A 20,460-nucleotide genomic window follows, 5' to 3' on the forward strand; every position below is an offset into this window, starting at 1 on the left:
AGTATAAGCCAATGATTGTCTGTTTTTGCTATTGACACTGCAGTACAATATGTAAAGGGATTAATAGCTTCCACTTGTAAGTCATATTGTTATGAGAGAGCATTGTGCTCCGCATGGTGTTTATTGTTAGCCTGGTCCTAACCAGACCCTCGTACATGAAGCGAAATCCAAATTGAGCGGAAGTACATAGGAGGGCAGAGCCAGGCTAGTTTATTGTGACTAATCACAATGCAAGGCAGTAGAAGTGGACCAACCTGATGGCTGTAGCCTTCCAGAGAGCTGAATCACAGGGTTCTCTGACACATCCCAGAACCACACATTCAAACAACTTCTTAAAACCACACCTTACAAAATAAGAGAAACAGTTACTAAGTTTCTCAGCCAACAGGATGGTATTTCTGGTATGACCTTTGGAGAGCACAAAAAATAACATCTGCCATGGCATCCGGAGTGTTTCACTATAACATGAAAGAGCATGAAACTATTTGTGTTGTAAAATGTAAAAAAGATGGGGAATTGTATACTTATGGGCTCAGTGTGTGATTTAGAGAGAGAGAGAGAGAGAGAGAGAGAGAGAGAGAGAGAGAGAGAGAGAGAGAGAGAGAGAGAGAGAGAGAGAGAGAGAGAGAAAGAAAGAGAGAGAGAGAGAGAGAGCGAGAGAGAGAAAGCTCTGTTAAAGTAATCTTCCTGCTTGTTTGACGTTGATGTACTGCGGTAACAAGCGAGGACGTACGTGTGTGTGTGTGTTCATACATCTGTAGACCATCACGGGGGCTAAACAGCCCGATCCCACAGCTACTCCTCTTTTTCCAGTGCAACTTGGTCAGCCTTGTTTACCACACAAGAAAAGCAGACTCCTGGTGTGCCCTAGCCCAATCACACTGCACCATGTCCAGCTTCAGACCGAACTGTGGACACCGGCTCCTGGTTCTGCTGCTGGTCCAGCTCCAGCTCACCCCGGTGGCAGCCCAACCTGAACACAGGACACCCGTCTACCAACGCCTCCAACGGATTGACGAACAGGTCAGCTGTGTCATGTGTGTGTGTGTGCACATGCATGGACATAGGTATTTTTATTCTAAAAGATCTTACTACTGTGAACAATCGAAATGGATAAACATTTGATAAGACCCTCCTCTGCTCTCTCAGTTCCAGCGTTTCCAGGAGAAGACTCTGACCCATTTGGAGACTTTGAACCGGCGCCACAACGTGTCCTCCAATCTGGAGGCCCGGCTGCAGACACTAACAGACCAGTACCACGGCCTCTCCCAGGACCTGAACCACCTCAGAGAAACCACCAGCCAGGAGATGGACTCTCTCAGGTACGGAGGAGCCATGGGCATTACACGATAAACAGGAGAACAAGGTTGTGATGTTAGATGGCTGAGCGGGTTAGGGAATCAGGCTATTGATCAGAAGGTTGCCAGTTTGAAGTGTAAGGCACTTCACCCTACTTACCTCCGGGGGAATGTCCCTGTACTTATTGTATGTCGCTCTGGATAAGTGTGTCTGCTAAATGACTAAATGTAATGTAAGTAACCAACACTCCTGTGACCTAGTGCCATTTCTGAGACGTGGACTGCATTTGATAGGAAAAGGTTTTCTCTTCCCTGCAGCCAACGGGTGTAAGAAAGATTGAAATCGATTGCATGTATAACATACACAGGCTACATGACTTTCTAATGATTGTGCTGTGTTTTAGTGTTAGGGTTTTATCCTGTATGATTTTGAATAGCTCAAGAAATGTCCAATACAAGTAACGGATGATAATATGTAAATCCTGTGCTATACTTTGTTTGTCACCTTGTAACATCTTTCACTGGGTACAGGGAGTCCTGCAGGAAGATACAGAAGAAAAGCAGGCGGGTGGAGGGCCGGCTGGCGTCCCTGGAGAGGAGCCTGAGAGACAGCGGCAGACAGGCCCAGAGACAGAAGCAGGGGCAGGGGGCCTCCAACTTCACCATGGAGCTCCAAAACCAGGAGGGGAGACTCAGCTCCATGGAGGCCCAACAGGAGGAGCTCATGATCGGCCTGAGGGATCTGCAGCTGTCCTTAGGGGAGAAAGACGTTCAGATGAGACAACTGGAGCGGAGAGTTGGGGAGATTGTTCAAGGGAATGGTGTATCTGTCAGGGTGTCTGGGAGGACAGGGGACCCCATCAACCCACAGGACCCAGCCCCACCCAGGACCCAAACCTCCAGAAGAGAAAGGGTCAGGACAGGCCCTCATCTCCTGCCCAAACACACCCCACCTCACTCAAACCCCCAGTACAACTTACATACCCATTACCGAACCCAGCCTCAGTCTAGCCTCAAGCCTCATCTTCATTCCAATCTCCATCCCCAGGCTAATTCCACAACAGACCAGCCTCAACCTATAAGTACCCAAGAGAGAAGAATAAGGACCAGAATTCCGCCTCCACCCCCTCAACCGAGCCAGCGCCCCAGCCATAGGGAGGGGAGAGGGAGGCACGAGACAGGAAGGCAGAGCCCCGAGCATGGTCTCATCAAGGAGGGGGCAGTAGCACAGTTTGGGTCAGAGTGGAGAAAGGGCAAAGAGATGGAAAGGAGGACAGGAAACGAACAAGCACAAACATCTGAGGACGCCCACAGAGAAGGGAAAGGAGGGGGAGAGGAGGAGAGACGGGAAGATCCAGCCATCCAGAATCTTCTGCAGCTTCCTCTGAGGCACAAGATCCCCCAGCTGCAAGGACCCAGAAAGGAAGGCAACAGTATGTTCAACCTTGTTATTGCACATGCCAACTACCACTAATACAACCAGGGTCTCAATTGTAGTGTATGACATATTTATAACCAATTTGCAGTGAACCAATGCATCTCGATCTGCATCTAAACTCACTTTAAATCTCAGAGCTGAGAGAAGCTGAGAGGTCTGTTAAAGGTATTGCAAGTTTTGTTTACACTCGTGCTCTCTGGATAATGATATTGAACTTTTTTTACATCACATAAGGTCACTTATCCTGGGAATCTCTAACTTCTACTTTAGAGATGAGTAGAACAGACATCTAGTTCACCTCTTCCGTGATCATAAATCACATAACACCCTCAAGTCAGTCAACATCACAGGGGAGTAGGGCAAAGAGAAAGGGAGTGACCAAAAGAGAGAAAGAGAGAAAAAAAGAGAGAGGAATGGAAAAGAGAACAAAATGAGATGAGAGATGGAGAAATGTTGATACATTCTTTCTTTTTGAGGTAGGGCTTAGAGTTCTGCTCACATCTGAAAAATCAATTTAATGCTCAAGGGTGCCCTTCGGAGTGAAAAAAAATCAGCATTTGTTGATCTGAAATAATGGAATAGAGACCATCTGTTGAACACAACAGTCTCTTATCAACAGCAGATGTTGGGCTGGAACATAGTTGAATCATAGATACCTATTATTGCACTTACATCTTTACCAACGTATGTTAAAACGTACAATTTAGAAAACAGCACAGATTTTCAGACATTTCAGTGACAGATTTGTGCTTTTATCGGAATCAGACAGGGAGCCAGTCGGCAGTCTGGTAGCCTTGGCCTTTGCTTTAGAAACTTTCAGTGAGCTTTACAATTGGCCACAGGTATCCATGGTTCTGGATATGAAGGGGAGAGAACTAAGCAGCTGAGTTGTTATTCTTTAGAAAATGTTTCCCCAGATGTAACCTGATCTCAATGATCTTAACTTACAGCTACATCACCTTCAACCTGTATGATAAAGGTGAGGCTACTGTGTAATGTTTCATCCAATCAGAGAGCGTTGCATGCTTACATACACAGGTCCGACATTTTCCTCCATAGTGATAGTGTAGACATACTCTGCTCAGACAGCAAGGTTTAAGATAAATGGTGTTTTGGTGATTTGATGGGTTTTGTTTCAATTCAATTCAAATTAATTCAAGTCAAATCAAGTCAAAATATTTCCTCTGCTGGGTGGATAACAGGAAACTTGTAATTGTTACCCCACTACAAATAGATCAAGATCTCCTCTTAAACTATAAACATACTAAACGATCCTGTTCACTCCCCAGTCTGTAACGTGGACTCGGTGCTGCTCTTCCCTTCTGCATCCTCGAATAACTACGTCACCTTTGAACGGAGCTTCCCCAACCTCCCGGAGCTGTCCGTGTGTCTCTGGCTCCGCGTGGATGTGGGTTACGTTGGAACGCTGCTCTCCTACGCTACCGAGGACAACGACAACAGTCTGGTCCTTTATGGGCACAGAGCCACCGTACCTAGGGACACCCTCGACTTTGTGTTGGGCGACCCCGTCTACAGACAACTCGACGTGGACGCTGTCCTCGATGGCCGCTGGCACCACCTCTGCTTCCTCTGGTCCTCCATCGAGGGACGTTTCTGGCTCTACACCGACCGGCGCCTTACCTCCACGGGGTCAAAGTTCAGGAAGGGCTACGAGGTACCCGGGGGTGGTTCGGTGGTGCTGGGGCAGGAGCAGGATACCGTGGGGGGAGGGTTTGACCCCGAGGAGGGGTTTGCGGGGCGTATTGCAGGGTTTATGGTGTGGAACAGGGTGCTAAGCCCTGGGGAGGTGGCAGGAGTAGCCACAGGGAAGGGGGTACCCCGAGGGGTGGTGCTGACCCTGGAGGATGTAGCAGGTGTGCATGGCGAGGTCCAGCAGGTGGTATGTGAGTGCCTAGAACACTGTGTCTGAAAGACTGAGGTCCCAGCTGGTCCTTTGTCAAACCGCTTATACCTTCATACACATAATGCTACTCACTTTTGCTCAGAGACCACATCTCATGTGCATGTTTATAGAGAAATGCCTCAGTCAACACTGATCATCATCTCACAGAGGAAAAGGGTGTGTGAATTATCCTTCTGACTTTGCTGGTGTCAAACAGTGTTGGGTGGAGCAAAAACTACACTTCTTTAAAACATGCAGATTCTGAATCTGTAACCATTTGTTGTTTAAAGGTCATTTTTGATTTAAAAAAAAATGCTCTTAATGTAAAGGACCAACTGTAGACAAATGGATGTTGTTCATTCAAGACATATTGGATCATTAATGAAAATTATCTGATCAACTATAACTATACCATAGTATGGCACAGACAGGTAGATGCATTGTTGTTGGCTCATGTCATAAACTAAATCATAAATGAGACACATTTCTTCTTATTCTTTTTCACACGTTTTTGATAAACGGTAGCGTAAATCCTTGTTTTTCCCACTTTACCTTGTATATTGGACATATTTACAGAAACGTGAACAAAGCTTTGAAACAAGACGTTTTATAATACAGAAATGATCTAAATGTCAATGGAGTGGGCTAATGTGAAACCTCAGTCGTAGACGTGAGCTGCAGAAACGATTCTACTTAGCGAACTACATAATGTATGGTCTATTGTGCTACCCGTAGAAATCGTCACGAGTTTGCTTTTTAGTCATGGGGAGCTGAGTGTTGATAGTTAGCTAACCAGCTAGAATTACAGTTTACACACTGTTCCAGTCATTGTAAAAGTGGCAAACTATCTGAACAAAGCATGGCCAACATCACGAAGAAAGTGTCGTGGTCCAGTCGAGGTGACGAGTCAGGAGGCGGTGAACGAACCCCGTTACTCAACGGTTCAGAAGACGTCACTTACACCAGACAGGTAGGCTAGCTAGCTTGCTAACTCAGCAGATCTAGCAAGTTAGTAGCAAGCAAACGTTTAAATTGCAATGACACGTTTACACAATGTGAACCCTGCGTGAAGTTATGATTTGCTGTGAGATTATTGCATTTCACTAATTTGATTATTGCACTGTGGGACGATTCTTGCATGCTGCCATTTGCGCATGATTGCAAGCTAACAACAAATGCAAACGTCATGAACCTGTGCACTGTCAGAATATCCCTTTTTTGTACCAATGTTGTAGCGATAAGATGGCAATACACAAGGTTTTTAAAGGTGAAAGATCGGTGAACTGGAATCTTCTCAATAGCCGGCGAGTGTGGAAAATTGAAGAATTGTGGAAACTCCAACTTCCTTCTTTTGTAGTAAACATTCAAGTCCATATTAAACTTGTTTGTGATTCCGGTTTAACAGTTCCTGTTCAACATGTTATTCTACATGTTAAACTGGAAACAAACAGACCTTGTTTTGCATATGTGTAATATCTTTGATCCATAGTTTTCCGGAGGACGTTTATTTCAAATAGGGAGGCTGAGCACTGTGGATTTAGAAGAGGAGATAACATCAGAGGAGGTAAAGTTCAGCTTTCTCTCTACATCTGTCCTTACCTGTGACACCAGACCTGTGTTGAAGATGCAATTTAACAGACGCTGGACCTCAAATCACAGCATCAATCACCCAGAGATAAACACTGCCTTAGGTCTGTGAATGACCGTAGCTGTTTACCTTGAACATGGATCAGTGCAAAGTGTGCAGAACTGAATGTGAGCAAAAATTCTGGGGTGAGTTAGTACTGTACTGGGCCGGGACAGATGTCTCTAAGTCCCAAGGTTGAGATGCACTGGTCATGTACAGACCCTCTGTGCCTCAGAACCCCTCAGCAGTCTACACAGGAAAATCCCAGAGACCCACAACTGACCTCACTGTTGTTTCTCGGCAAATTTCTCAGAGCAAGTTCCCCGAGGTTTATCGTAGTTACATCCATGAGTATAATTTAGAGTTATTTGACTTACTCAACTGAGGAAAATTAAGCAAACTACTACTGCACTCCCTTGCGCACAGAGACACCATTCAGTAGTGTAGTAGAAGAGTGCAGTGAGTTTCACTGCCATTCACTGAATGTGGGCTCAGGCATTCAGTACAAGTGTGGCTTTAATCATGGGCCCATTGAACACATCTTCAATTCCACCACAATAACCAAGAACTAAAGAAGATTAGGACATTAATGACCTAATTACGAACCTGCTACACAATACAGCTCTGTGTAACATCTCAAACTGTGTTTAGGTGGCTCTGCACAGCCTACAGTGGAAAGACTTTTGAGAGGAACAAGACAACCAGCAGAAAATCTGAATCATCTACTGAAGAACACAAGACTGGAAACTGTTACTTTAGTCTGTGATGATATCCAGCTCAAGTCCAGTTCGGTCCAGCTTGTAGGGTTATTTGGGGATTTAGCAATCAGCATGCCCCGCACAGCCACTACCTAATTTCAGTTCTGCTACGGGCTGATGTGAATTTTTTATCTGTTCCTTTAATTTGCCTGTTGGTTGGCGTGTCTGAAAGGGAAACGCTGCATGTGCACGAGTGTAATCTCAGTGGTCCAGAGTGGTTTCTCTTCTTGCACTGAAACAAACGTGTAATCCTCTCATACCCAAAAATGGACAATGAGTTTACAGTAAGGGGGCATGAGGGAAAACCTATTAATACCGTTGATATGGACCATTTGTCCTGATCATTTGTCTCTGTCATGGCCTTGTTCCTCTATCTATCCCCCTGCCCCAACAGGAGTCACTGAGGAGCCGGCCCAAGGAGATCCCTCACAATGAGAAGCTGCTGTCACTCAAATATGAGGTATTTAAAGCGAGACAACTCTGTACAGTATGGAAACTCCTACTGAGGGCGATTATTATATGGGTCATAGTTTAGTCTCATTGTCTGTATTACAGAGCCAGATTGAGATGATCTAAATACAACAGATGCATTTAAGTTCAGATGGTCAGGGACCAATTTTGGGACGCCATTTTGTTTCAGAGTCTCGACTACGATAACAGTGAGAACCAGCTGTTTCTGGAGGAGGAGAGACGGATGAGCTACGTGGTGAGTGGATGCTCGCCGTGAGGAGGAGGGATTTGTATCCGTTGTTTATGTATTATGAACAGGAGAGGGACAACATTCCACGGTTATCTGCCACTTCTCTTTTCTCTTGCTCGGTTGCCCTCTAATTCCCTCTTCCCTCCCAGGGTTTCAAGTGTCTGGAGATCAGCCGCTGGGTGGTGTGTGGTCTTATCGGCTTCCTCACTGGGCTCATCGCTTGCTTCATCGACATCGCAGTAGAATACATGGCTGGACTCAAGTACTTGGTCGTCAAAGATAGTATCCTTCTACTTAACCAATCATCTGCCACGTTTTCAGCCAGCAGGCAGACAGAGCGACGGGCCAAAGGATGGTCAAACATGCAAGCAGACAGACAGGCAGACAGAGGCAGTCAGACTGGCAGACAGACAGGCAGTCAGACTGGCAGACAGGCAGTCAGACTGGCAGACAGGCATGGATGAGCTGTGTCATAGTCAGCCTACATCCCTACTTTTGTCATTCACGTGTAGTAAAAGCAAAGCAATAGAAACGGAGACTTTCTGTAGCAAAACAACATCTAGGATGTGTCCTGTTTCATGATCGGTTGCCTTGACGTTTGACCTTCCCAGACATAGAAAAGTTCACAGAGGTGGGAGGGCTCTCCATCTCCCTCATCCTCTGGGCCGTTCTCAATGCTTCCATCGTCATGCTGGGAGCCATTATAGTTGCCTTCTTTGAGGTAAGACGTGTGTCTGTGTGTGTGTGTGTGTGTGTGTGAGTGTCAGTCGGACTAGAACTGAAATATTAATCGGGCCCTCAGATAACCTGCAGCACTAAAACGCTGTGATGGATCTTTAGTGTTTTTACTTCCTGTTTCTGCTAGTGTAGCATAGCACAGTGTGAAGGAACTCAGTGTGTTGGCATGTATACAGTGATGGAGCTATGTAACTGGAGCACCAGTCTCCTACATACTGCGTGTCTAACCCTAACCCTAACCCCCCCCCCAGCCCATTGCAGCAGGTAGTGGTATACCTCAGATCAAATGCTACCTCAATGGAGTGAAGATTCCCCGGGTGGTGCGACTCAAGGTAAGCACACGCTGATCCCTGGGCCACTTCAAAAAGGGTACATGTAGCTCGGTGCTGGTTGGATAACGTGTCGCCTCGTGTGTTTGTGTGTGACGTTCCACAGACGCTGGTGGTGAAGGTGTTCGGGGTGATCTGCTCAGTAGCAGGGGGTCTCGCTGTCGGAAAGGTGAACATCCGTCGGTGAATCTGGGATGAACAGGAAATATGTCCCCTCCAGGTGTATTGTGTGTGTCTGACGTTACCCATAATCCCCTCAGGAAGGGCCCATGATTCACTCGGGAGCAGTGGTGGCTGCAGGAGTCTCCCAGGGCAGGAGCACTTCTCTGAAGAAAGACTTCAAGGTGTGTGTGCATGCATGCATGCATGCGTGTTCGAGTAACACATCCATAGTGTGTTTGACTTTCATATATTGTGTGTGTGTGTGTGTGCAGATGTTTGAGTATTTCCGTCGGGACACAGAGAAAAGGGACTTTGTATCAGCAGGAGCTGCAGCTGGAGTGTCTGCTGCTTTCGGAGCACCAGTGGGTGAGGAAACACACACACGCCTACCAACACACACACACACACACGCCTGCCAACACACACACCTACCAACACACACACACACTAACGACACTCTCAACGTCTTCTTCTCTTCCTCAGGTGGGGTTCTGTTTTCTCTGGAGGAGGGGGCTTCCTTCTGGAACCAGATGCTAACATGGAGGATAGTGAGTAGACATGGAGGATAGTGAGTAGACATGGAGGATAGTGAGTAGACATGGAGGATAGTGAGGAGACATGGAGGATAGTGAGGAGACATGGAGGATAGTGAGGAGACAGTAGACATGGAGGATAGTGAGGAGACATGGAGGATAGTGAGTAGACATGGAGGATAGTGAGAAGACATGGAGGATAGTGAGTAGACATGGAGGATAGTGAGGAGACATGGAGGATAGTGAGGAGACAGTAGACATGGAGGATAGTGAGGAGACAGTAGACATGGAGGATAGTGAGGAGACATGGAGGATAGTGAGTAGACATGGAGGATAGTGAGAAGACATGGAGGATAGTGAGAAGACATGGAGGATAGTGAGTAGACATGGAGGATAGTGAGTAGACATGGAGGATAGTGAGGAGACAGTAGACATGGAGGATAGTGAGGAGACAGTAGACATGGAGGATAGTGAGTAGACAGTAGACATGGAGGATAGTGAGTAGACATGGAGGATAGTGAGGAGACAGTAGACATGGAGGATAGTGAGGAGACATGGAGGATAGTGAGTAGACATGGAGGATAGTGAGGAGACAGTAGACATGGAGGATAGTGAGTAGACATGGAGGATAGTGAGTAGACATGGAGGATAGTGAGGAGACAGTAGACATGGAGGATAGTGAGGAGACATGGAGGATAGTGAGGAGACATGGAGGATAGTGAGGAGACAGTAGACATGGAGGATAGTGCGGAGACATGGAGGATAGTGAGGAGACAGTAGACATGGAGGATAGTGCGGAGACATGGAGGATAGTGAGGAGACAGTAGACATGGAGGATAGTGAGGAGACAGTAGACATGGAGGATAGTGAGTAGACATGAAGGATAGTGAGTAGACATGGAGGATAGTGAGTAGACATGGAGGATAGTGAGTAGACATGGAGGATAGTGAGGAGACAGTAGACATGGAGGATAGTGAGTAGACATGGAGGATAGTGAGGAGACAGTAGACATGGAGGATAGTGAGTAGACATGGAGGATAGTGAGTAGACATGGAGGATAGTGAGGAGACAGTAGACATGGAGGATAGTGAGGAGACATGAAGGATAGTGAGTAGACATGGAGGATAGTGAGGAGACAGTAGACATGGAGGATAGTGAGGAGACATGGAGGATAGTGAGGAGACAGTAGACATGGAGGATAGTGAGGAGACAGTAGACATGGAGGATAGTGAGGAGACATGGAGGATAGTGAGGAGACATGGAGGATAGTGAGGAGACATGGAGGATAGTGAGGAGACAGTAGACATGGAGGATAGTGAGGAGACATGGAGGATAGTGAGGAGACATGGAGGATAGTGAGGAGACAGTAGACATGGAGGATAGTGAGGAGACAGTAGACATGGAGGATAGTGAGTAGACATGGAGGATAGTGAGGAGACAGTAGACATGGAGGATAGTGAGGAGACATGGAGGATAGTGAGGAGACATGGAGGATAGTGAGGAGACAGTAGACATGGAGGATAGTGAGTAGACATGGAGGATAGTGAGGAGACATGGAGGATAGTGAGAAGACATGAAGGATAGTGAGTAGACATGGAGGAATGAAGCTGGAGGAAGAATATTCAGGAGTAGAGCACAGGGGAGTGGGGATATCGAGCATCATATGTGAAGGTAAATGTTTTCTCCCTCTCTGTCCAGTTTTTTGCCTCCATGATCTCCACCTTCACTCTGAACTTCTTCCTGAGCATCTACCATAAGAAGCCCGGAGACCTCTCCAGCCCTGGTCTCATCAACTTCGGGCGCTTTGAGAGTGATGTGAGAGTGACACACACACGCACACACTCACACTTCCTGTAGAACTCCTTTTTCTTTTGTGTTTCTATTCCATCTGAGTGTGTGTTCCTGTCTGTGACAGAGCGTAGCCTACAACCTCTATGAGATCCCCCTCTTCATCATCATGGGAGCCATAGGTAAGACTGCACGTTCTTTCCAATAATTTTCTCTTCTGTTCTATTTTCACAGAGTAGGAGGTAGGTCCCAGTGGTGCTTTGTGTTGCCTGTTGCCTTCAGCTGTCCAGTACACTTATAGAACACATTGTGATCTATCTGTTGTTGCCCAGGTGGATTGCTAGGAGCACTATTTAACTTTCTCAACTACTGGCTGACCATCTTCAGGATCAGGTGTGTGCTCTGACAGGTTATCCACCAATGCTAAGTGCGTCAGGAGCCACAAGGCTAGCCGCAGGCTTGAGCTACCTTGATAGTTTTTTAGATGATTACAAACATGACAATGCTCTTTTCACTGTTACTTCCTTGTTGTGTTACCAACAGGCGTGGCTTCAGAATGAGGAAATATAGTATCACACCCTGTATTTCCCTTCAGTCTCTTGTTTCGGCCAGAAATGTGTACTAATTATAGCCACTGTATGAAATGTATTTTCTTTAGCTGGGGGTGGGGGTGGAGACTCAATTCTGATGAACTGGATCTTGTTTAGGTACACTTCCTGTCCCTTTGTTGTTGTAGATCATGGAGACTTTATAAATAGCTTCAGGCTTTTGGCACAGAGTTGTGGTTAAGACCGGAAGATATTCCCAGTGTGGACCTGTCCTGAAACGACTCCATAGTCTACACTCCTATGGTGTCTCCCTCACATTCAAGGAATCTGTGTGTGTCGTGACAGGTATGTGCACCGGCCCTGCCTCCAGGTCATTGAGGCCATGTTGGTTGCCGCAGTTACAGCAGCAGTGTCGTTTGTCATGATCTACACCTCAAACGACTGCCAGCCTCTGGGACCAGACCAGTCCGAGGAGTACCCGCTGCAGGTAGACACACACTCATGCTCCTCTTGTGAATAGTTGTAGTCCTCTTCTCTCTTGATGTTTTTCCCCCCCTCTGCCATGCCCCCTCTCTCTAGCTGTTCTGTGATGATGGGGAATACAACTCCATGGCGACAGCCTTCTTCAACACACCCGAGAGGAGTGTGCGCAGCCTTTTCCACAACCCCGCAGGTAAGTGTGTGTGTGCGCACATGTCTGCATTCATCTGTGTATGTACATCCCCTCCCCCCCAGCGTAGTTTGACTTAAGAATAAACAAACTCCATCTCTCTCTCTCTCTCTCTCTCTCTCTCTCTCTCTCTCTCTCTGTCTGTCTCTCTCTCTCTCTCTCTGTCTCTGTCTCTCTCTGTCTCTCTCTGTCTCTCTCTCTCTCTCTCTCTCCACCTGTCTCGCTCTGCCCCCCTCCTCTCCCTCTTCCCCTCCCGTCAAGGGACCTACAACCCGCTGACCCTAAGCATGTTCACGGGGACCTACTTCTTCCTGGCCTGCTGGACCTACGGTCTGACCGTGTCTGCTGGGGTGTTCATCCCCGCCCTCCTCATCGGAGCTGCCTGGGGAAGGCTCTTTGGGATCCTGCTGGCCTCCATCACCTCCACTGGCTCTGTGAGTGTGTGTGTGTGTGTGTGTGCACACTTCTGTGTGACACTAGGTGTGTTGTGTGTGTGTGTGTTTCTTTGTATGTGATTTGGAGACTGTTAGGTGTGTTATCTTTGTTTGTAACCCCAGTCTAGACTATTGCCAAACTCCCTCTGACTCCATCTCCCACTTAATCGTTGGCCTGCTCCTCTATCTCCTAACACACACAAAGACACCCTACGCACACACACACACAGGGTGCATGTAGGGTATGTGTGTGTGTGTTTAGAACTCTTGAGTTCAAATTCCCATTGCTGTGGTGAAAGCCCTTTGTGTGGCCTGGTCAAATCTGCTCAGTTCCTGTAATCTGGGAATGCTCCCGGTCTGACCTGGATTTCCACAGCCTGGAGCACATTTCCTCACTCCTGCCCTGGGTTCTCTCTCTGTATTCTGTCTGTGACTCTTTATATTCTGTCTGTGAGTCTCTGTATTCTGCCTGTGACTCTCTGTATTCTGTCTGTGACTCTCTGTATTCTGTCTGACTCTGTACTCTGTCTGTGACTCTGTATTCTGTCTGTGACTCTGTATTCTGTCTGTGACTCTCTCTGTATTCTGTCTGTGACTCTGTATTCTGTCTGACTCTGTATTCTGTCTGTGACTCTCTGTATTCTGTCTGACTCTGTACTCTGTCTGTGACTCTGTATTCTGTCTGTGACTCTGTATTCTGTCTGTGACTCTCTCTGTATTCTGTCTGTGACTCTCTGTATTCTGTCTGACTCTGTACTCTGTCTGTGACTCTGTATTCTGTCTGTGACTCTGTATTCTGTCTGTGACTCTCTCTGTATTCTGTCTGTGACTCTGTATTCTGTCTGACTCTGTATTCTGTCTGTGACTCTGTATTCTGTCTGTGACTCTGTATTCTGTCTGTAACTCTCTATGTATTCGGTCTGTGACTCTCTGTGTTCTCAGATCTGGGCTGACCCTGGGAAATACGCCTTGATTGGAGCTGCTGCTCAGCTAGGTGAGTGATGGACACGAGAGTCACCGTCTAGACTGACCATCTTGGTCACACTGGGACACCCGTAGGTGTCCTTATGAAATGTACCTACTTGAACGAGTTGCCTTCATACTGCCGTCGACATGTGATGTCCTGCTTGCGTCTTTAGGGGGCATCGTCAGAATGACCCTCAGTCTGACTGTCATCATGGTGGAGGCCACAGGGAACGTCACCTACGGTCTTCCCATCATGCTCGTGCTCATGACGGCAAAGATCGTTGGAGACTACTTCATAGAGGTGAGACCGCTCAGCAGGACAAGTAGCGTGTTCGATTGTGGCCTTCGAACGGGGTCCGTTCATGTAAGGGCATCATAAGATTCGTCATCATTCTAGAATGAATGAGTGGGCACTCCAGAAAGCTCGTCTTCTGAATCCCCTTGGTGACCTAGTGTTGGGGCCTGTTTGTGACGTGTGTCTGTGTCCTGCAGGGTCTGTATGATATCCACATCAAGCTAGGGAGTGTTCCTTTTCTGCATTGGGATGCCCCCGCAACCTCTCATTGGCTAACAGCCAGGTATGCGCTTTTCTGATTGGCTAACCCCAATCTACCACGAAGCCATAGCTAGCTTTGTACTGTACAATATTGAGTATTGATCTTTCTGTCTATCTCTCTCTGCCTCTGTTTCTCTCAGAGAGGTGATGAGTTCCCCAGTCACCTATTTTAACAAAATTGAAAAGGTTGGGACCATTGTTGATGTCCTCAGCAACACGTCAACCAATCACAATGGCTTCCCGGTTGTTGTGCGTCTTGCTGCAAGCGATGAGGTATGGAAACCTCAACCTCCATCTTGGGCATGAACGTATGATCGGATCACTTGGCAGCAGGTTGCAATGATCCCCTTTGATTTTCTCCTTCACTCATCCCGTTCCCCTCCTCTTTTCTCAGTCCGGGAAGATCTGTGGACTCATCCTTCGCTCTCAACTCATTGTCCTTCTCAAACACAAGGTGTGTGCGTGTGTGTACATGATGTCCCTTTGTGAGGCATTCATACCGTTATCAAATGTGGTGTGTGTGTATGTGTAAAACGTTCCTGTGTGTGTCAGGTGTTTGTGGAGCTGGCGCGCTCCAGGCTGACCCAGAGGAAGCTGCAGCTCAAGGACTTCCGGGACGCCTACCCCCGCTTCCCTCCCATCCAGAGCATCCACGTGTCCCAGGACGAGCGGGAGTGCATGATGGACCTCACCGAGTTCATGAACCCCACACCCTACACTGTGCCTGAGGTACACCCATGCTCTCACATACACACATGTTCTCACACACACACACACACACTCTCTTTCTCAAAGGTACACACACACACTCATGTTCACCCACACGCACACACACACATGTTCTCACACACACACACACACACTCTCTTTCTCAAAGGTACACACACACACTCATGTTCACCCACACGCACACACACATGTTCTCACACGCGCGCGCACACACCCACAATCTCAAAGATACACCCTCACAGATCAACACTCCCAAAGACACTCACACGCACACACACACACTGTGATCTGACGCTCACTATGACACTTATGTTCTCTGTAGGAGACCTCTCTCCCTCGCGTGTTCAAGCTGTTCAGAGCCCTGGGCCTCAGGCACCTGGTGGTAGTAGACCACGAGAACAGGGTGAGTGACGTCGCAATCCTTCCTGGGTTTGGTGTGTGTGTGACGTCATTGATTTTGAATTGTGAAGTGAGCTCATGTGTTTCTGTTCTGTGCGAAGGTGGTCGGGCTGGTGACACGCAAAGACTTGGCACGGTACCACCTCGGCAAGCATGGTCTGGAGGAGATGCAGCTGGCACAGACATGATGCACGCACCCACAAATGCACGCACGCACTCACACACACACACACACACACACATATTACAAATATACTGCAGACCCTGAAACTGCACTGGTCACCAGTTGCCTAGCTACCCTTGCAACCTCGCCAGCTATGCACTCCGATACTTCAGGAAGCTGGGTCAGGGGTCACTGTTAGCCAACAAAGCCAAAACAGTCAGTCAAACGTGTTACGGTCTACAGCTCCACATCAACAGCTGCCACTGTGTCATGGTGTCTGTCCTGGGTACCTCGGTCGATGGTTTGTCTCTGTGTCCGTTTGGGCTTGAGTTTCCTTCTGGGATAAGTGTGTCACACAGAAATGATTGTGTTTCAAAATATATTATTTAAACACGTTATACCAAACACGTTATTAATTGTAAGTTGCTGATGAACTATGCATTACCTAAAGGACCTGACACAGAGGAAAACTCCCCTCCTGGCTTCCACCTGGAGTGGACCGGAGCCTGGAGTGACACCACATCTTACTTCTTTTATTTTTGCACTGTGTGAAAACGTTATTATTATAGCTTGTTTTAAAGTGGCTGGATAGTTGGAAGGAAGGACCTGTGTTGCGCTGTCACCTTTCCTGTCAGATGATTGGCACTCAGTCCGACCAGTGTCACACAGGGAGCCCATCGGGTTTCTGTTGAACTTTGTCAGATTGGGAACCATACGAGTGGATTCCAGTCTTCTCTTGCCTTATGCCGTAGTTGACTGTAGTAATTAGGTGTGGCCACAAGAGGGTGTCTGTGACATGTTGTGGGCAGGTCCATTGCTGTCAATGGAGTCAAACATAAATATTAGTGACACACACACATTAGTGGACTAAGAGTTAGGGTCTTCCAGGATCCTGTTTACTGAACTCTCTCTACCCATAGCTGTAGGTATTTAAATCAGTGCTTTAATCTTTTTTTCGTGTGCTAAAATGAATTGTTGAAGGTACATGCTATGCGATTCAGTGTGTATAAAAGTGTGAATTGGTACAGAGTCCATTTTTTATTTACGATGCACTTTTACATGCTACTGATGAAGAAATGCGTTTTTATTTAAACAATCTATATGATTGTCCCATCCATGATAATGGCAAAATGAATGTAAATTTCCACCATGTTTTTAATTTAAAATGTGAAGGCCTGAATTAAGAACTTTGTACTTTCTAACGATCACTGTCTAACGATCACTTTCTAGTGATCTAATGTTAACGTCACTGATTGGAGTCTGACTTGCCATGTCAGTGGTTTTGGATATGGTGTCTGAGTAGATAACTACACTGTCATCTGGTTTACTGTAAACACACATTTGAATTAGTTCAAGTTACTTTTATTCAAGTTTGGAGTCATTATCATGTAGACATTGCTGTTTTTTGTTATTATATTTCAAGTATTATTTTCTTTGATTGGTTCCTTCACTTTGTGCACCTCTCAGAAATCACTAATGCAGTGTCCATGCTTTGCCTCTTGTTTGTACAGTTATAGATGTTAAATATGGATTATGCTGTATTTTATAACCATTTTGATGACCATTTTGTGAACTAATAAAGTTGAAGTATTAACAATCAGTTTTATTTTACATTTCCTTTTTTTCTACTTCCCGATATCACCTTAGAGAGACCAAAATGACACTGAGCATAAGATAAATGTTTAATGAAGACATCTTACATTGATGATAAATATGAATAAACAGTTTTACTCCAAAGGATAAAGAAGCCCAATAATACAGAGGCTATAGATACGGGGTTCAATAAAACATAAAATACCACAAAGAATATAGAGCAGAAGACACAAAAAGCTTGATGGTGGCACCTTACAGGTTTACAGGAAGCCAAAATTCTAAACGCGTTGTTGCGAACATCAAGAGAAACCGAGCCAAACACTGCTTCATAACCAGGACACGCCCGTCAGATCTAATTACATTACAGACCAAAGTAATACGGTTAAATGCATCTACATGGCTTACACCTTTAAACTCATCACAGCCTCCCAAAGCTCATCCTCTTAACCTGCACAGCCTCTGTGCTATAAGCGATTAGACTTGCAGATCAGCAACCAGACAAAGATGTGTGAAGAAGAAGTTTGGTTTTAAACCCACGACTAGCTGGGTCTGTCTCTGTCCACGGTGGAGAGTGGTGGAGGCTGGATGAACTCTGGACTGTGTGGCCTCCAGTAGGGTCCAGGCTGGAACTCTGGGTCTGGGTCCAGGTTTCAGCTCCGGTTCTGGGGGCTCAGATGATGCCAAACTGGGCCAGCTCGTGGAGCTCCAGGTGGCTGAAGGCTTCCCATGGACACACCACTGTGAAATCTGGAGGCAGAACAGGAGGTGGATAATCAGAATCAGAAGACATCAGATTGGAAGAAGAGTTGCAAACTGTTAACATAGAGTAGATGTAAATAGCTTGTTGATCCAGTTAAAAAACTATTCAACACTGGTTCTTTGGTCAATTGGACATAGCTTTACTCATCTTGACATCTGTTTTCTTGTTGGCGTTTCCATTGATTGTATTTATATAGTAAATTGCATGTGTAGGAGGTCTACAGTTCAGAGTGGGACAGATCTACTCACCAGTGCCCAGGCCCTCCATTCCTGGGATGTCATCCCCAAAACTGAAAAAAGTATGATAGGATCATAAGCAGCTTCATAGAAACGATAGTTTGTTGTATCCTCATATGTGTGTCTGCACTATACCTGGTAAAATACATACCATCCCATGACTCTAACCATCGAAATACAGTTTGAACCATACAAATCTGATCTTTGAATTCTCAATTTCTACATGCATGATTTGCATTCCTAGGATGAAAGCGTCTGGTAAATGAATACAATGTAAATATGTCCCAGCACCCCAACCCAGTTTCACTTCCAATCCTCTGTTGTCAAGTGAATCATAAAAACACCCCTTACCTCTTGACCCCTTTCTTGGGGGGCTTGCTCTTGAACTGGCGGGTCATCCTCTGCTTGAACTTGGGTGGTCCTCTCCTGGGGGAGGTGGGGCCGGTCACCCTGGTGGGGGCAAGGGGCCCGTCTCTCAGACTGCTGCTGCTACCGCTGCTGGAAGAATTCATCTCTGGGGAGTCTCTCAGTCTGAACCTGAAGATCTGGGGAGTCCTGGTCTCTCAACCTGAACCTGAAGATCTGGGGAGTCCTGGTCTCTCAACCTGAACCTGAAGGAGTCCTTGTCTCGCTCTCTCTGTGTCTGGAGAGACGCTGTGTCGTCTGGGGAGATGAGTCGCCTGTCTCCTCTTGGACAGCAGAAGAGTTCTGTTCTGTGTGTGTTTCCTGAGGCGTTTTCTTCAGAGGTTGTCTCCCCTCTCTCCTTCTATGGATCTCATTGATCAGATGTTTCAGATCCTTCTTTCTGTTGTTCATTCCTCGTCTTCCCTCTCTTCTTCTCTAAGGGGTTAAGATTTTCAGAGACCTAAATACCCCACCCAGCCAGGCCCGACTGTCGTCACCATCACGATAATGCCATTGTCGAACAGATTGAGATGGTGGATCCTCCAATCGGCTTGTAGTTTATCCCTGCCAGGATTCCAAAAATGCAGGCCATGGTCTTTCATTCACAAGCCACTGTCAATGGTAGACTCTGGGTGTGTGTATGTGTGTGTGTGTTGGTGTGTGTACATGTATGCTGTACACCTGTCAGGTTGAGGTGGGCAGATGGAGATGGAAGCAAATTGATTGACCCACGTTGACCACAAAGGTCAGCAGACATAAACAAACATGATACTCACACACACCTCATTCCCAATAGAATGGTCTCCTTCATCCATTACTGTTATCCTAATTACTGACTGACAATAATGAAAGGTTAGTCCTGGGGGAGGGGGGGGGGGGGGCACTGACTGAACCTGGCTCAAAGCATCAATACTTCGTCATACTGTAAATGAAAAATGACTTTTGTGTTTTCCTGTAAATGTTGACTGCAAAATAAATCTTAGTCTAACACACTAACATACATACATCCTCATGCACATCCACATGCACACACAGACTCTAATTAATATCTCAGGTGTGCACTCTACTCAGTTACATCTCCACCTCCATTAGCTAATCATGCAGGCGGCCAGATGCTCAGGCTGATAAGCAGCTTGTTAAAGTGACAACGTCCTCTCCAAAAAATATGTCCATTAGCCAGGATGCCTGCTAATAAAATAAGCCAGTCTGACCCAGTAAACAAGCCTACATCCACAACATGCTCAATAATACTCCCTCATCTGCCCAGCACAGAGAACATATTGTCTGGATTCTATGAGGGTTGAGAGTTACTTAAAGGTGATGATCTGTGGGTATCTGTGAAGTCCTCTGTGACTATGCTGGTAAAAAATGGCTATTCAAATCCAATTCAATTAGATTTGTAGCAGGAATAGTTCTTTGTCCAATTCATTGGAGTGTTTGTGTGTGTGTGTGTGTGTGTGTGTGTGTGTGTGATATAAAGCACTGTGACGGTTTTATGTTGAATTTCAATTCCCTCTCCCTGCTTCCACTAGGTGGCAGCAATAGTCAAGTGACACCATCATCCTTGGACACAGTTGAATGTTACCCTTAATTATAAATACTTAACTGTTAGTAAGACTTTATACTTTAAATGTCAAAAGGTTAAGTATGTTTACATCTATATACATTTCTATACTGTACCTGAAAATCCTATGAATATCTATGAGATCATTTTATATCTCTAATAT

General features: G+C 46.3%; 3 protein-coding genes across 5 annotated transcripts; 2 read left to right on the forward strand and 1 right to left on the reverse strand.

Annotated features, from left to right (window-relative positions):
- Positions 1–741: 741 nt before the first annotated feature.
- ptx4 (pentraxin 4, long) lies at positions 742–5,119 on the forward strand. The gene is made up of 4 exons (XM_084677768.1): positions 742–1,023; positions 1,150–1,322; positions 1,830–2,731; positions 4,026–5,119. Exons 1-4 carry the CDS (start codon positions 889–891, stop codon positions 4,664–4,666), a joined length of 1,851 nt encoding a protein of 616 aa, XP_084533894.1. The 5' UTR covers positions 742–888; the 3' UTR covers positions 4,667–5,119.
- A 136-nt stretch (positions 5,120–5,255) lies between these two features.
- clcn7 (Cl-/H+ antiporter 7) lies at positions 5,256–17,339 on the forward strand. 3 transcript variants are annotated; one of them, XM_084677765.1, is made up of 25 exons: positions 5,256–5,609; positions 6,129–6,203; positions 7,419–7,484; positions 7,665–7,730; positions 7,874–8,006; positions 8,336–8,445; positions 8,714–8,794; positions 8,898–8,960; positions 9,052–9,135; positions 9,226–9,319; positions 9,437–9,501; positions 11,185–11,301; positions 11,402–11,456; positions 11,607–11,667; positions 12,168–12,309; positions 12,402–12,495; positions 12,754–12,926; positions 13,869–13,920; positions 14,066–14,256; positions 14,385–14,470; positions 14,589–14,721; positions 14,843–14,902; positions 15,001–15,177; positions 15,500–15,580; positions 15,678–17,339. In XM_084677765.1, exons 1-25 carry the CDS (start codon positions 5,499–5,501, stop codon positions 15,762–15,764), a joined length of 2,457 nt encoding a protein of 818 aa, XP_084533891.1. In that variant the 5' UTR covers positions 5,256–5,498; the 3' UTR covers positions 15,765–17,339. The 3 variants fall into 3 exon arrangements, with proteins under 3 accessions (XP_084533891.1, XP_084533892.1, XP_084533893.1); XM_084677766.1 differs by having other exon boundaries at positions 14,066–14,193; XM_084677767.1 differs by lacking the exon at positions 6,129–6,203.
- A 68-nt stretch (positions 17,340–17,407) lies between these two features.
- Positions 17,408–19,751, reverse strand: LOC146253205 (retinal cone rhodopsin-sensitive cGMP 3',5'-cyclic phosphodiesterase subunit gamma). Its single transcript, XM_084677891.1, has 3 exons — positions 18,680–19,751; positions 18,341–18,381; positions 17,408–18,079 (listed from the first exon to the last, which is right to left on the reverse strand). The coding sequence occupies exons 1-3, from the start codon at positions 18,838–18,840 to the stop codon at positions 18,003–18,005; spliced, it is 279 nt and encodes a 92-aa protein (XP_084534017.1). The 5' UTR covers positions 18,841–19,751; the 3' UTR covers positions 17,408–18,002.
- Positions 19,752–20,460: the final 709 nt, after the last annotated feature.

This window comes from Hypomesus nipponensis, chromosome 17, assembly GCF_054491055.1.
Source record: "Hypomesus nipponensis isolate SF chromosome 17, ASM5449105v1, whole genome shotgun sequence".
Classification (NCBI taxonomy): Eukaryota; Metazoa; Chordata; class Actinopteri; order Osmeriformes; family Osmeridae; genus Hypomesus; species Hypomesus nipponensis.

Excerpts from the sequence above, each read along its gene's own strand:
- ptx4 (XM_084677768.1), top strand. The coding sequence starts at position 889 with ATGTCCAGCTTCAGACCGAACTGTGGACACCGGCTCCTGGTTCTGCTG. Across the intron at positions 1,024-1,149 it reads TCCAACGGATTGACGAACAG|TTCCAGCGTTTCCAGGAGAA; the intron begins GTCAGCTGTGTC and ends CTGCTCTCTCAG. Across the intron at positions 2,732-4,025 it reads ACCCAGAAAGGAAGGCAACA|TCTGTAACGTGGACTCGGTG; the intron begins GTATGTTCAACC and ends TTCACTCCCCAG.
- clcn7 (XM_084677765.1), top strand. The coding sequence starts at position 5,499 with ATGGCCAACATCACGAAGAAAGTGTCGTGGTCCAGTCGAGGTGACGAG. Across the intron at positions 5,610-6,128 it reads ACGTCACTTACACCAGACAG|TTTTCCGGAGGACGTTTATT; the intron begins GTAGGCTAGCTA and ends TTTGATCCATAG. Across the intron at positions 12,927-13,868 it reads CCATCACCTCCACTGGCTCT|ATCTGGGCTGACCCTGGGAA; the intron begins GTGAGTGTGTGT and ends CTGTGTTCTCAG.
- LOC146253205 (XM_084677891.1), bottom strand. The coding sequence starts at position 18,840 with ATGAATTCTTCCAGCAGCGGTAGCAGCAGCAGTCTGAGAGACGGGCCC. Across the intron at positions 18,382-18,679 it reads CCCAAGAAAGGGGTCAAGAG|TTTTGGGGATGACATCCCAG; the intron begins GTAAGGGGTGTT and ends TACTTTTTTCAG. Across the intron at positions 18,080-18,340 it reads AATGGAGGGCCTGGGCACTG|ATTTCACAGTGGTGTGTCCA; the intron begins GTGAGTAGATCT and ends TTCTGCCTCCAG.